General features: G+C 38.9%; 1 protein-coding gene across 3 annotated transcripts in view; it reads left to right on the plus strand.

Annotated features, from left to right (window-relative positions):
- Positions 1-17,989, plus strand: part of LOC124288968 (ribose-phosphate pyrophosphokinase 4-like) — a 36,721-nt gene that overhangs the window by 18,330 nt on the left and 402 nt on the right. For all 3 annotated transcript variants that reach the window (XM_046725566.1, XM_046725565.1, XM_046725567.1), the window contains exons 5-8: positions 2,158-2,276; positions 10,363-10,547; positions 11,230-11,306; positions 17,155-17,982. In XM_046725566.1, coding sequence (XP_046581522.1) covers positions 2,158-2,276; positions 10,363-10,547; positions 11,230-11,306; positions 17,155-17,385 — 612 coding nt within the window. In that variant the 3' untranslated portion in view covers positions 17,386-17,982. The remainder of the gene's footprint in view (positions 1-2,157; positions 2,277-10,362; positions 10,548-11,229; positions 11,307-17,154; positions 17,983-17,989) is intronic.

The following is a 17,989-nucleotide window of genomic DNA, read 5'->3' on the forward strand; positions in this document are numbered from 1 at the left end:
CTAAAAGGGTAATTTGTTACTGGTATAAGCTACATTCTGTTGGAACTACTCCAAAACTATCAAAATTGATTTATAATTATGCACTTATCCCAGGCGCTAGAGAAATGAATATGATATTTGGATCAAATATGTAAAAGGTATACTTGATAAATGTGGTCTATCTTATATATTTCATAACCCCGTAAATGTTTCATGCCAATGGTTAACTTCTCAGGTGGAATCAATCCTAAAAGATCAATTTTACCAAAGTTGGAAAGTTGAGATACCTGTTGAAGTTGGCCGTTGGCATGGCATTGATCGTGAAAACAGAACCTGCAATCTCTGTAAATCACCTGCTGTAGCAGATGAATTTCATTATTTATTTAAATGTGAAGCTTTTACTGAACAAAGAAAGAAATACATTCCCATTTCATACTTATCTTTCCCTAGTCTAATGACTTATTAAAAACATATTCCTGAAGGAAAACCTTGCACAATCAAAATATTTAGCAAAATACCTAAACCTAGTTGATACAAGTGTGAAAAAGACTAAAATGAGTATATTGTAAACTGTAACTATGCTGTATTATATTGTAAACTGTAACTATGCTGTATTTATATTGTAAAACTGTAATTGTACTTTCTGCCATCTTGCCTGTATGTATATGTATTGTAAATGTTTATAATGTTTCTCTTGTACCACCAAGAGTGGTTCTTTTGAGAATAAAAGAGTTTGAGTTTGAGTTTGAAATAATGAATGTTTTGAGAGTGAATCACCACTTGTACTTCCTTATGACCAAAGTTGTTTGTACAGTAATCGCTCTTGAAAGATGATTGGTGTATGGCGTGATATTTGCATGTGTACAATTGTCATTTTCAAACAAAAAACCCCGTCCAGAAACAAACACTGAAACAGAAACCAAAATGACACCCTATGCACGTGTATGGGGCTACTGCGTTGTTCATGTGCATCCCATGCATTGTGTTTAGGGATGGTGATAAAGAGAAATGGTTGTGTGTTCATAAGATGTCTGTCTTTGAAAAGTTTGATAATGCTTATACTTCTATCCAAATTGAAAGTTCAGGTTCCCCTACTTTTTTCTAAGAGTATACATGAGTAAAGTTTGAACAGTAAGTTGATTGATGTTTACACAATTAATAAGGTTGATGAACAAAATTGGAAGATGTTTACACAATTAATAAGGTTGATGAACAAAATTGGAAGATGTTTACACAATTAATAAGGTTGATGAACAAAATTGGAAGATGTTTACACACATTAATAAGGTTGATGAACAAAATTGGAAGATGTTTACACAATTAATAAGGTTGATGAACAAAATTGGAAGATGTTTACACAATTAATAAGGTTGATGAACAAAATTGGAAGATGTTTACACAATTAATAAGGTTGATGAACAAAATTGGAAGATGTTTACACAATTAATAAGGTTGATGAACAAAATTGGAAGATGTTTACAAAAAAATACAATTGTTACACAAGAAGAATTAACTAGTCAGAGATTAATGGGGCAATTCCGTGATAGACACAAGAATAATACGATTAAGATGCCTGCTGTAATGACCTATGTGATGCCTGCTGTAATGACCTACGTGATACCTGATGTAATGACCTATGTGATGCCTCCTGTAATGACCTATGTGATGCCTGCTGTAATGACCTACATGATACCTGATGTAATGACCTATGTGATGCCTGCTGTAATGACCTACATGATACCTGATGTAATGACCTATGTGATGCCTGCTGTAATGACCTATGTGATGCCTGCTGTAATGACCTACATGATGCCTGCTGTAATGACCTATGTCATACCTGATGTAATGACCTATGTGATACCTGCTGTAATGACCTATGTGATACCTGATGTAATGACCTACATGATGCCTGCTGTAATGACCTATGTGATGCCTGCTGTAATGACCTATGTGATGCCTGCTCTAATGACCTACATGATACCTGATGTAATGACCTATGTGATGCCTGCTGTAATGACCTACGTGATCCCTCCTGTAATGACGTACGTGATGCCTGCTGTAATGACCTACATGATGCCTGCTGTAATGACCTACGTATTGTCTGATGTAATGACCTACATGATGCCCTTCACTATGGTTTTAAGTTATGAGGATCTACAAATTATGACCTATTTCCAGACGCTGGCTACACTACTATCAGCCATCCCACTCACCAGCAAGGGACCTGCACAGATTATCATCTTTGACATCCATGCTCTCCAGGAAAGGTTTTACTTCTCTGATAATGTCATACCAAGGTAATTCCATCACACCTAACTCTGGTGATATGACCATATTAGATATGCAGAATTCAGTTGTATGTCTCATACAATATAGTGGTTATACCTACAGTGCAGATATAAGCTGTACATCACATACAGTATGGTTGTGACACCTACAGTGCAGATATAAGCTGTACATCACATACAGTATGGTGGTGACACCTACAGTGCAGATATAAGCTGTATATCACATACAGTATGGTGGTGACACCTACAGTGCAGACATAAGCTGTATATAACATACAGTATAGTGGTGACACCTACAGTGCATATATCAGCTGTATATCACATCCAGTATCGTGTTGACACATACAGTGCAGATATAAGCTGTATATCACATACAGTATGGTGTTGACAATGTGCAGATATAAGCTGTATATCACATACAATATAGTGGTGACACATACAGTGCAGACATAAGCTGTATATCACATCCAGTATAGTGGTGACACATACAGTGCAGATATAAGCTGTATATCACATACAGTATGGTGTTGACAAAGTGCAGATATAAGCTGTATATCACATACAATATAGTGGTGACACCTACAGTGCAGATATAAGCTGTATATCACATACAGTATGGTGTTGACAAAGTGCAGATATAAGCTGTATATCACATACAATATAGTGGTGACACCCACAGTGCAGATATAAGCTGTATATCACATCCAGTATAGTGGTAACACCTACAGTGCAGATATAAGCTGTATATCACATACAGTATGGTGGTGACACCTACAGTGCAGATATATGATGTATATCACATACAGTATGGTTGTGACACAGTGCAGATATAAGCTGTATATCACATACAGTATGGTTGTGACACAGTGCAGATATAAGCTGTATATCACATACAATATAGTGGTGACACCTACAGTGCAGATATAAGCTGTATATCACATCCAGTATAGTGGTGACACCTACAGTGCAGATATAAGCTGTATATCACATACAGTATGGTGTTAACAAAGTGCAGATATCAGCTGTATATCACATCCAGTATAGTGGTGACACCTACAGTGCAGATATAAGCTGTATATCACATCCAGTATAGTGGTGACACCTACAGTGCAGATATAAGCTGTTTATCACATCCAGTATAGTGGTGACACATACAGTGCGGATATAAGCTGTATATCACATCCAGTATAGTGGTGACACCTACAGTGCAGATATAAGCTGTATATCACATCCAGTATAGTGGTGACACCTACAGTGCAGATATAAGCTGTACATCACATACAGCATGGTGGTGACACCTACAGTGCAGATATCAGCTGTATATCACATACAGTATGGTGGTGACACCTACAGTGCAGACATAAGCTGTATATAACATACAGTATAGTGGTGACACCTACAGTGCATATATCAGCTGTATATCACATCCAGTATCGTGTTGACACATACAGTGCAGATATAAGCTGTATATCACATACAGTATGGTGTTGACAAAGTGCAGATATAAGCTGTATATCACATACAATATAGTGGTGACACATACAGTGCAGACATAAGCTGTATATCACATCCAGTATAGTGGTGACACCTACAGTGCAGATATAAGCTGTATATCACATACAGTATGGTGTTGACAAAGTGCAGATATAAGCTGTATATCACATACAATATAGTGGTGACACCTACAGTGCAGATATAAGCTGTATATCACATACAGTATGGTGTTGACAAAGTGCAGATATAAGCTGTATATCACATACAATATAGTGGTGACACCTACAGTGCAGATATAAGCTGTATATCACATCCAGTATAGTGGTGACACCTACAGTGCAGATATAAGCTGTATATCACATACAGTATAGTGGTGACACCTACAGTGCAGATATAAGCTGTATATCACATACAGTATGGTTGTGACACAGTGCAGATATAAGCTGTATATCACATACAGTATAGTGGTGACACCTACAGTGCAGATATAAGCTGTATATCACATACAGTATGGTTGTGACACAGTGCAGATATAAGCTGTATATCACATACAGTATAGTGGTGACACCTACAGTGCAGATATAAGCTGTATATCACATACAGTATAGTGGTGACACCTACAGTGCAGATATAAGCTGTATATCACATACAGTATGGTGTTGACAAAGTGCAGATATAAGCTGTATATCACATACAATATAGTGGTGACACCTACAGTGCAGATATAAGCTGTATATCACATACAGTATGGTGGTGACACAGTGCAGATATAAGCTGTATATCACATACAATATAGTGGTGACACCTACAGTGCAGATATAAGCTGTATATCACATACAGTATGGTGGTGACACCTACAGTGCAGATATAAGCTGTACATCACATACAGCATGGTGGTGACACCTACAGTGCAGATATAAGCTGTATATCACATACAGTATGGTGGTGACACCTACAGTGCAGACATAAGCTGTATATAACATACAGTATAGTGGTGACACCTACAGTGCATATATCAGCTGTATATCACATCCAGTATCGTGTTGACACATACAGTGCAGATATAAGCTGTATATCACATACAGTATGGTGTTGACAAAGTGCAGATATAAGCTGTATATCACATACAATATAGTGGTGACACATACAGTGCAGATATAAGCTGTATATCACATCCAGTATAGTGGTGACACCTACAGTGCAGATATATAAGCTGTATATCACATTCAGTATGGTGTTGACACAAGTGCAGATATAAGCTGTATATCACATACAATATAGTGGTGACACCTACAGTGCAGATATAAGCTGTATATCACATACAGTATGGTGTTGACACCAGTGCAGATATAAGCTGTATATCACATACAATATAGTGGTGACACCTACAGTGCAGATATAAGCTGTATATCACATCCAGTATAGTGGTGACACCTACAGTGCAGATATAAGCTGTATATCACATACAGTATGGTGGTGACACCTACAGTGCAGATATATGATGTATATCACATACAGTATGGTTGTGACACAGTGCAGATATAAAGCTGTATATCACATACAGTATAGTGGTGACATATGCAGATATAATAAGCTGTATATCACATACAGTATGCAGGGTTGTGACACCTACAGTGCAGATATAAGCTGTATATCACATCCAGTATAGTGGTGACACCTACAGTGCAGATATAAGCTGTATATCACATCCAGTATAGTGGTGACACATTCAGTGCGGATATAAGCTGTATATCACATCCAGTATAGTGGTGACACCTACAGTGCAGATATAAGCTGTATATCACATACAGTATGGTGGTGACACCTACAGTGCAGATATATGATGTATATCACATACAGTATGGTTGTGACACAGTGCAGATATAAGCTGTATATCACATCCAGTATAGTGGTGACACCTACAGTGCAGATATAAGCTGTATATCACATACAGTATAGTGGTGACACCTACAGTGCAGATATAAGCTGTATATCACATCCAGTATAGTGGTGACACATACAGTGCGGATATAAGCTGTATATCACATACAGTATGGTGTTGACAAAGTGCAGATATAAGCTGTATATCACATACAATATAGTGGTGACACCTACAGTGCAGATATAAGCTGTATATCACATCCAGTATATGGTGGTGACCTACAGTGCAGATATAAGCTGTATATCACATACAGTATGGTGGTGACACCTACAGTGCAGATATATGCTGTATATCACATACAGTATGGTTGTGACACAGTGCAGATATAAGCTGTATATCACATACAGTATGGTTGTGACACCTACAGTGCAGATATAAGCTGTATATCACATCCAGTATAGTGGTGACACCTACAGTGCAGATATAAGCTGTATATCACATCCAGTATAGTGGTGACACATACAGTGCGGATATAAGCTGTATATCACATCCAGTATAGTGGTAACACCTACAGTGCAGATATAAGCTGTATATCACATACAGTATGGTGGTGACACCTACAGTGCAGATATATGATGTATATCACATACAGTATGGTTGTGACACAGTGCAGATATAAGCTGTATATCACATCCAGTATAGTGGTGACACCTACAGTGCAGATATAAGCTGTATATCACATCCAGTATAGTGGTGACACCTACAGTGCAGATATAAGCTGTATATCACATCCAGTATAGTGGTGACACATACAGTGCGGATATAAGCTGTATATCACATCCAGTATAGTGGTGACACCTACAGTGCAGATATAAGCTGTATATCACATCCAGTATAGTGGTGACACCTACAGTGCAGATATAAGCTGTATATCACATCCAGTATAGTGGTGACACCTACAGTGCAGATATAAGCTGTATATCACATACAGTATGGTTGTGACACAGTGCAGATATAAGCTGTATATCACATACAGTATGGTTGTGACACAGTGCAGATATAAGCTGTATATCACATACAGTATAGTGGTGACACCTACAGTGCAGATATAAGCTGTATATCACATACAGTATGGTTGTGACACAGTGCAGATATAAGCTGTATATCACATACAGTATGGTTGTGACACAGTGCAGATATAAGCTGTATATCACATACAGTATAGTGGTGACACCTACAGTGCAGATATAAGCTGTATATCACATCCAGTATAGTGGTGACACATACAGTGCAGATATAAGCTGTATATCACATCCAGTATAGTGGTGACACATACAGTACAGATATAAGCTGTATATCACATCCAGTATAGTGGTGACACATACAGTGCAGATATAAGCTGTATATCACATACAGTATGGTTGTGACACAGTGCAGATATAAGCTGTATATCACATACAGTATGGTTGTGACACAGTGCAGATATAAGCTGTATATCACATACAGTATAGTGGTGACACCTACAGTGCAGATATAAGCTGTATATCACATACAGTATGGTTGTGACACAGTGCAGATATAAGCTGTATATCACATACAGTATGGTTGTGACACAGTGCAGATATAAGCTGTATATCACATACAGTATAGTGGTGACACCTACAGTGCAGATATAAGCTGTATATCACATACAATATAGTGGTGACACCTACAGTGCAGATATAAGCTGTATATCACATACAATATAGTGGTGACACCTACAGTGCAGATATAAGCTGTATATCACATACAGTATGGTTGTGACACAGTGCAGATATAAGCTGTACATCATATACAATGTAGTGGTGACACCTACAGTGCAGGTATAAGCTGTATATCACATACAGTATGGTTGTGACACAGTTCAGATATAAGCTTTACATCATATACAATGTAGTGGTGACACCTACAGTGCAGGTATAAGCTGTATATCACACACAATATAGTGGTGATGGTATCACATACAGTATATATGTCGGGCCAGTGTTTGATATCTGACCAGTGTTTGGTGTCTGGCCACTTTTGTCTGACCAGTGTTTGGTGTCTGACCACTGATTGATGTTTGACCTGTGTTTGATGTCTGACCACTGATTGATGTCTGACCTGTGTTTGATGTCTGACCACTGATTGATGTCTGACCTGTGTTTGGACTATGCTTGTCGTAAAAGGCGACTAACGGGATCGGGTGGTCAGTTTCACTGACTTGGTTGACACATTTCATCGGTTCCCAATTGGGCAGATCGATGCTCATGCTGTTGATCACTGGATTGTCTGGTCCAGACTCGATTATTTACAGACCGCCGCCATATAGCTGGGATATTGCTGAGTGCGGCGTAAAACTAAACTCACTCACTCACTCACAGACCTGTGTTTGATGTCTGACCACTGATTGATGTCTGACTTGTGTTTGATGTCTGACCAGTGTTTGATGTCTGACCTGTGTTTCATGTCTGACCTGTTTCATGTCTGACCACTGATTGATGTCTGACCTGTGTTTGATGTCTGACCAGTGTTTGATGTCTGACCTGTGTTTCATGTCTGACCTGTGTTTGATGTCTGACCACTGATTGATGTCTGACCTGTGTTTGATGTCTGACCAGTATTTGATGTCTGATCTGTGTTTCATGTCTGACCTGTGTTTCATGTCTGTCCACTGTTTGATGTCTGACCTGTCTTTGATGTCTGACCACTGTTTGATGTCTGACCTGTGTTTGATGTCTGACCTGTGTTTCATGTCTGACCACTGTTTGATGTCTGACGACTGTTTGATGTCTGACCTGTTTGATGTCTGACCACTGTTTGATGTCTGACCTGTCTTTGATGTCTGACCTGTGTTTGATGTCTGACCTGTTTGATGTCTCACCACTGTTTGATGTATTACCACTGTTTGATGTCTGACCTGTGTTTGATGTCTTACCAGTGTTTGATGTCTCACCTGTGTTTGATGTCTGACCACTGTTTGATGTCTGTCCTGTGTTTGTTGTCTGACCTGTGTTTGATGTCCGACCTGTGTTTGATGTCTGACCACTGTTTGATGTCTGACCACTGATTGATGTCTGACCACTGTTTGATGTCTGACCTGTGTTTCATGTCTGACCACTGTTTGATGTCTGACGACTGTTTGATGTCTGACCTGTGTTTGATCTGTGACCACTGTTTGATGTCTGACCTGTGTTTTAATGTCTGGCCTGTGTTTGATGTCTGACCACTGTTTGATGTCTGACCTGTGTTTGATGTCTTACCACTGTTTGATGTCTGACCTGTGTTTGATGTCCGACCTGTGTTTGATGTCTGACCACTGTTTGATGTCTGACCACTGATTGATGTCTGACCACTGTTTGATGTCTGACCTGTGTTTCATGTCTGACCACTGTTTGATGTCTGACCAATGTTTGATGTCTGACCTGTGTTTGATCTGTGACCACTGTTTGATGTCTGACCTGTGTTTTAATGTCTGGCCTGTGTTTGATGTCTGACCACTGTTTGATGTCTGACCTGTGTTTGATGTCTGACCACTATTTGATGTCTGACCTGTGTTTGATGTCTGACCACTGTTTGATGTCTGACCACTGTTTGATGTCTGACCTGTGTTTGATGTCTGACCTGTGTTTGATGTCTGACCACTGTTTGATGTCTGACCTGTGGTGTTTGATGTCTCACCTGTGTTTGATGTCTGACCGCTGTTTGATGTCTGACCAGTTTTTTATGTCTGACCACTGTTTGATGTCTGACCTGTGTTGATGTCTGACCACTGATTGATGTCTGACCACTGTTTGACGTCTGACCACTGTTTGATGTCTGACCTGTGTTTGATGTCTGACCACTGTTTGATGTCTGACCACTGTTTGATGTCTGACCAGTGTTTGATGTATGACCATTGTTTGATGTCTGACCTGTGTTTGATATCTGACCTGTGTTTGATGTCTGACCACTGTTTGATGTCTGACCTGTGTTTGATGTCTGACCTGTGTTTGATGTCTGACCACTGTTTGATATCTGACCTGTGTTTGATATCTGACCTGTGTTTGATATCTGACCACTGTTTGATGTCTGACCTGTGTTTGATGTCTGACCACTGTTTGATGTCTGACCTGTGTTTGATGTCTGACCTGTGTCTGATGTCTCACCACTGTTTGATGTCTGACCACTGTTTGATGTCTGACCTGTGTTTGATGTCTGACGACTGTTTAATGTCTGACCTGTGTTTGATGTCTGACCACTGTTTGATGTCTGACCTGTGTTTGATGTCTGACCACTGTTTGATGTCTGACCACTGTTTGATGTCTGACCACTCATTGATGACTGACCACTGTTTGACGTCTGACCACTGTTTGATGTCTGACCTGTGTTTGATATCTGACCTGTGTTTGATATCTGACCACTGTTTGATGTCTGACCACTGTTTGATGTCTGACCACTATTTGATGTCTGACCTGTGTTTGATGTCTGACCTGTGTCTGATGTCTCACCACTGTTTGATGTCTGACCACTGATTGATGTCTGACCACTATTTGATGTCTGACCTGTGTTGATGTCTGACCTGTGTTTGATGTCTGACCACTGATTGATGTCTGACCACTGTTTGATGTCTGACCACTGTTTGATGTCTCACCTGTGTTTGATGTCTGACCACTGTTTGATGTCTGACCACTATTTGATGTCTGTGATTTGATATTTCAGGCTTGATACAGCTATTCAGCTGTTGCAACGCGAGGTTGAGCGACTTGAGGACCGATCTAATCTTGCGTTTGCTTTCCCTGATGATGGGGCCTTCAAGCGCTTCCACCTTCACTTTGCTGGGGAACAGACCATCATTTGTGCCAAGATCCGTGACGGAGACAAGAAAATAGTGAAAGTTAAAGAAGGTACTGTCCTAAGTTCACTAAATCTGCTAAGAATACTCCTGACATATTTATTATTTATGGAAATTGCAAGATTAACGGAATGACAAATGACCATGTTTTATGGAAAGGTTGTATTCAAATATCACTCACTCACTGCCTCAATGCCTAGCTGATTTAAGCGATTTCGCAGTTTTTGTCAGACAAATGATGATGTGGAAGCCACTTTGTTTTAACACACTACTAGACATAAACGGATGAAGCTCTGGCCTATCAGCTTACAGTCGATTGATGACAATCACCATCTCTTGCAGTAACCCTCCATTATCCTGCATACCAAGCCATCTTTGAGCAGTTGTCAATTGAGGAAGCCCCTATATCTTCTTATCGACAATGAATTTTCCAAGTTATCAAGCTGTCAGAAGAGTTTACTGAAACTTGATACTTGCTTAATGAAGGGTACACACATTCCACATACAGCTTGACAATGCATTATGAGCTAAAATCTATGTAATTGGTGTCAGAAAGGTCAACATATTCATACAAACAAACATAATCATAATGACCATGATAAAAATAGCTAAGTGGGGTTAAAAACTCATTAGGTGTTTAGATACTTTTTCCATGTGTATGGAACAGACAAAAAGTGGTTAACATGTGTATGGAATCATATACTTTCAAACATCTCATAACATCTGTCTTCCAGGCAACCCTGAGGGCAAGCATGTGATCATCATTGATGACTTGGTCCAAACAGGTGGAACGCTGAAGGAGTGTGGGAAGGTATTATATTCTTACAGTGTGCTGTGGTGTAACTGTAATATTCTTACAGTCTCCTGTGGTGTAACTGTAATATTCTTACAGTCTGCTGTGGTGTAACTGTAATATTATAACTGTCTGCTGTGGTGTAACTGTAATATTGTTACTGTCTGCTGTGGTGTAACTGTAATATTATAACTGTCTGCTGTGGTGTAACTGTAATACTATAACTGTAACTAATATTATAACTGTCTGCTGTGGTGTAACTGTAATATTGTTACTGTCTGCTGTGGTGTAACTGTAATATTGTTACTGTCTGCTGTGGTGTAACTGTAATATTGTTACTGTCTGCTGTGGTGTAACTTAATATTATAACTAATAACTGTATAACTGTCTGTGGTGTAATATTGCTACTGTCTGCTGTGATGTAACTGTAATATTGTTACAGATTGCTGTGATGTACTGTAATATTGCTACTGTCTGCTGTGGTGTAACTGTAAAATTGTTACAGTATTCTGTGATGTACTGTAATATTGCTACTGTCTGCTGTGGTGTAACTGCTGTGGTGTAACTGTAATATTGTTACAGATTGCTGTGGTGTGTAACTGTAATATTGCTACTGTCTGCTGTGGTGTAACTGTAAAATTGTTACAGTATTCTGTGATGTAACTGTAATATTGCTACCGACATCTCCGGTATAACTGTAATACTGCTACTGCTTGCTCTGGTATAACTGTAATATTGCTAACGACTTCTCTGGTATAACTGTAATATTGCTAACAACTCTGCTGTGGTATAACTGTAATATTGCTACCGACTTCTCTGGTATAACTGTAATATTGCTACCGACTGCTGTGGTATAACTGTAATATTGCTACACACTGCTGTGGTCTAACTGTAATATTGCTACTGTCTTCTCTGGTATAACTGTAATATTGCTACAGCCTGCTGTGGTATAACTGTAATATTGCTACCGACTGCTGTAGTATATTTGTAATATTGCTACAGACCGCTGTGGTATAACTGTAATATTGCTACAGACTGCTGTGGTATAACTGTAATATTGCCACTGACATTATTGACTGACTGCTGTGATATAACTGTGATATTGATAAACATGCTACACACTGCTGTGGTATAACTGTAATATTGCTACTGACTTCTCTGGTATAACTGTAATATTGCTACAGCCTGCTGTGGTATAACTCTAATATACCAGAGAAGTCGGTAGCAATATTAAAGTTATACCAGTGAACAGTAATATTGTTACAGACTGCTGTGGTATAACTGTAATATTGCTACAGAGTGCTGTGGTGTAACTGTAATATTGCTACAGACTGATGTGGTATAATTGTAATATACCACAGAGACTGCTGTGGTATAATTGTAATATTGCTACAGACTGCTGTAGTATAACTGTAATATTGCTACCAACTGCTGTAGTATAACTTTAATATTGCTACAGACTGCAGTTGTATAATTGTAATATTGCTACAGACTGCTTTAGTATAACTGTAATATTGCTACAGACTGCTGTGGTATAATTGTAATACTGCTAGAGACTGTAATATTGCTACAAACTGCTGTAGTATAACTTTAATATTGCTACAGACTGCGGTTGTATAATTGTAATATTGCTACAGACTGCTTTAGTATAACTGTAATATTGCTACAGTCTGCTGTGGTATAACTGTAATATTGCTACGGACTGCTGTGATTTAGCTGTAATATTGCTACAGACTGCTGTGGTATAACTGTAATATTGCTACAGACTGCGGTTGTATAATTGTAATATTGCTACAGACTGCTTTGGTATAACTGTAATATTGCTACAGACTGCTGTGGTATAACTGTAATATTGCTACAGACTGCTGTGGTATAATTGTAATATTGCTACAGACTGCTGTGGTATAACTGTAATATTGCTACAGACTGCTGTGGTATAACTGTAATATTGCTACCGACTGCTGTAGTATAACTGTAATATTGCTACAGACTGCTGTGGTATAACTGTAATATTGCTACAGACTGCTGTGGTATAACTGTAATATTGCTACAGTCTGCTGTGGTATAATTGTAATACTGCTAGAGACTGTAATATTGCTACCAACTGCTGTAGTATAACTTTAATATTGCTACAGACTGCGGTTGTATAATTGTAATATTGCTACAGACTGCTTTAGTATAACAGTAATATTGCTACAGTCTGCTGTGGTATAACTGTAATATTGCTACAGACTGCTGTGATTTAGCTGTAATATTGCTACAGACTGCTGTAGTATAACTGTAATATTGCTACAGACTGCTGTTGTATAATTGTAATATTGCTACAGACTGCTGTGGTATAACTGTAATATTGCTACAGACTGCTGTGGTATAACTGTAATATTGCTACAGACTGCTGTGGTATAACTGTAATATTGCTACAGACTGCTGTGGTATAACTGTAATATTGCTACAGACTGCTGTGGTATAACTGTAATATTGCTACAGACTGCTGTGGTATAACTGTAATATTGCTACCAACTGCTGTGGTATAACTGTAATATTGCTACAGACTGCTGTGGTATAACTGTAATATTGCTACAGACTGCTGTGGTATAACTGTAATATTGCTGACTGACATTATTGCTGACTGCTGTGATATAACTGTAATATTGCTACATGCTACACTGCTGTGGTATAACTGTAATATTGCTACCGACTTCTCTGTGGTATAACTGTAATATTGCTACAGACTGCTGTGGTATAACTGTAATATTGCTAGAGACATGTGGTAGTGGTATATACCAGAGAACAGTAATATTGTTACAGACTGCTGTGGTATAACTGTAATATTGCTACAGAGTGCTGTGGTGTAACTGTAATATTGCTACAGACTGATGTGGTATAATTGTAATATTGCTAGAGACTGCTGTGGTATAATTGTAATATTGCTACAGACTGCTGTAGTATAACTGTAATATTGCTACCAACTGCTGTAGTATAACTTTAATATTGCTACAGACTGCGGTTGTATAATTGTAATATTGCTACAGACTGCTTTAGTATAACTGTAATATTGCTACAGACTGCTGTGGTATAATTGTAATACTGCTAGAGACTGCTGTGGTATAATTGTAATATTGCTACCGACTGCTGTAGTATAACTGTAATATTGCTACAGACTGCTGTGGTTTAACTCTAATATTGCTACAGACTGCTGTAGTATAACTAATAATGCTACCGACTGCTGTGGTAAATCTGTAATATTGCTACAGACTGCTGTGGTTTAACTGTAATACTGCTACAGACTGCTGTAGTATAATTGTAATATTGCTTCAAACTGCTGTAGTATAACTAATATTGCTACAGACTGCTGTGGTTTAACTGTAATATTACTACAGACTGCTGTAGTATAACAGTAATATTGCTACAGTCTGCTGTGGTATAACTGTAATATTGCTACGGACTGCTGTGATTTAGCTGTAATATTGCTACAGACTGCTGTGGTATAACTGTAATATTGCTACAGACTGCGGTTGTATAATTGTAATATTGCTACAGACTGCTTTGGTATAACTGTAATATTGCTACAGACTGCTGTGGTATAACTGTAATATTGCTACAGACTGCTGTGGTATAATTGTAATATTGCTACAGACTGCTGTGGTATAACTGTAATATTGCTACAGACTGCTGTGGTATAACGGTAATATTTCTACAGACTGCTGTGGTATAACTGTAATATTGCTACCGACTGCTGTAGTATATTTGTAATATTGCTACAGACCACTGTGGTATAACTGTAATATTGCTACAGACTGCTGTGGTATAACTGTAATATTGCCACTGACATTATTGACTGACTGCTGTGATATAACTGTGATATTGATAAACATGTACAAGACAGCTGTTATGTGGCTTCAAATTTCTTTATGTAACTGTGACTTAGCTATGGATTAATGTGACAGTAATATTGCAGACTGCTCTGATTTATGTGTGATATCGTTATGATTGCTATTACTGGGATATGGCTACCTTCAACTGTGATAAACTGAAATAATGTTATAAACTGACAGCTATACTATTGCTGTTGCTGCTACAGGTCTTGTGATAGTCCAAGTATATATCAAGTCCTACTATCATTGCTGCTGCTACAGGTTTTGTGATAGTCCAAGTATATATCAAGTCCTACTATCATTGCTGCTGCTATTGGTCTTGTGATAGTCCAAGTATATATCAAGTCCTACTATCATTGCTGCTGCTACAGGTGTTGTGATAGTCCAAGTATATATCAAGTCCTACTATCATTGCTGCTATAGGTCTTGTGATAGTCCAAGTATATATCAAGTCCTACTATCATTGCTGCTGCTACAGGTCTTGTGATAGTCCAAGTATATATCAAGTCCTACTATCATTGCTGCTGCTACAGGTGTTGTGATAGTCCAAGTATATATCAAGTCCTACTATCATTGCTGCTATAGGTCTTGTGATAGTCCAAGTATATATCAAGTCCTACTATCATTGCTGCTGCTACAGGTCTTGTGATAGTCCAAGTATATATCAAGTCCTACTATCATTGCTGCTGCTACAGGTCTTGTGATAGTCCAAGTATATATCAAGTCCTACTATCATTGCTGCTGCTACAGGTGCTGTGATAGTCCAAGTATATATCAAGTCCTACTATCATTGCTGCTGCTATAGGTCTTGTGATAGTCCAAGTATATATCAAGTCCTACTATCATTGCTGCTGCTACAGGTCTTGTGATAGTGATAGTCCAATATATCAAGTCCTACTATCATTGCTACTGCTACAGGTCTTGTGATAGTCCAAGTATATATCAAGTCCTACTATCATTGCTGCTGCTACAGGTCTTGTGATAGTCCAAGTATATATCAAGTCCTACTATCATTGCTGCTGCTACAGGTGCTGTGATAGTCCAAGTATATATCAAGTCCTACTATCATTGCTGCTGCTATAGGTCTTGTGATAGTCCAATTATATATCAAGTCCTACTATCATTGCTGCTGCTACAGGTCTTGTGATAGTCCAAGTATATATCAAGTCCTACTATCATTGCTGCTGCTACAGGTGCTGTGATAGTCCAAGTATATATCAAGTCCTACTATCATTGCTGCTGCTACAGGTCTTGTGATAGTCCAAGTACATATCAAGTCCTACTATCACTGCTGCTGCTACAGGTCTTGTGATAGTCCAAGTATATATCAAGTCCTACTATCATTGCTGCTGCTACAGGTCCTGTGATTGCCCAAGTATATATCAAGTCCTACTATCATTGCTGCTGCTATAGGTCTTGTGATAGTCCAAGTATATATCAAGTCCTACTATCATTGCTGCTGCTACAGGTCTTGTGATAGTCCAAGTATATATCAAGTCCTACTATCATTGCTGCTGCTATAGGTCTTGTGATAGTCCAAGTATATATCAAGTCCTACTATCATTGCTTCTGCTACAGGTCTTGTGATAGTCCAAGTATATATCAAGTCCTACTATCACTGCTGCTGCTACAGGTCTTGTGATAGTCCAAGTATATATCAAGTCCTACTATCATTGCTGCTATAGGTCTTGTGATAGTCCAAGTATATATCAAGTCCTACTATCATTGCTGCTGCTACAGGTCCTGTGATAGTCCAAGTATATATCAAGTCCTACTATCATTGCTGCTGCTATAGGTCTTGTGATAGTCCAAGTATATATCAAGTCCTACTATCATTGCTGCTGCTACAGGTCTTGTGATAGTCCAAGTATATATCAAGTCCTACTATCACTGCTGCTGCTACAGGTCTTGTGATAGTCCAAGTATATATCAAGTCCTACTATCATTGCTGCTATAGGTCAAGTTATGAAGTCATATCATTGTTGTTGCAGGTGTTACTGGGACGAGGAGCTGTTGCTATCAGTGCCTATGTCACTCATCCCGTGTTCCCCAACGAGTCATGGAAGAGATTTGTAGACACTGATGTTCCATTCAAGAACTTCTGGATCACAGACTCCATTCCACATGCAGTCGACATTGCACAGCATAAACCATTCAAACTTTTGTCCCTCTGTGATGTGGTGGCAGAGTCACTCCTGGGCTATGACCTCATGCCACAGTGACCTCAAGGTGCAGTGAAGCCACCAGAATACATCAATGACCTCAAGGCACAATGTTCACTGGAATGTATTTGTTATTGTGACAAGCTCATCTATGAGTGGGTCCAAATGATGTATTTACTGATGTGTACAGTTTCAACTGAGTTGTGTCATCTGCACAACTATGACAGTTGCTAGATACCGTACCAGGTCACACCAATACAATGTGTGGATATTAATTAGTTCAAAAAACCCATTCTCAGTATGACAGTAGTATTTTCAGTTTGTAGACATTGACAAGTGAGTCACCAGTAAATACAGATAACATTCACAGTACTGGGCCTCCCCACCTTGATTGTGACATTAAACACCATCTCCGATACCTGATATCAAGCAAGTGACATCCTCTTCATGTCCACTGGAGGCGGTGGGGTAGCCTAGTGGTTAAAGCGTTGGCTCGTCACTCCGAAGACCCGGGTTTGAATCCCCACATGGGTACAATGTGTGAAGCCCATTTCTGGTGTCCCCCGCTGTGATGTTGCTGGAATATTGCTAAAAGTGGCGTAAAACCATACTCAGTCAGTCAGTCAGTCATGTCCACTGTCTCAGTCACTCACACCAGTCCACT

Source organism: Haliotis rubra, unplaced genomic scaffold (genome assembly GCF_003918875.1).
Source record: "Haliotis rubra isolate DU_JTF1 unplaced genomic scaffold, ASM391887v1 Scf43, whole genome shotgun sequence".
In the NCBI taxonomy this organism is placed as follows: Eukaryota; Metazoa; Mollusca; class Gastropoda; order Lepetellida; family Haliotidae; genus Haliotis; species Haliotis rubra.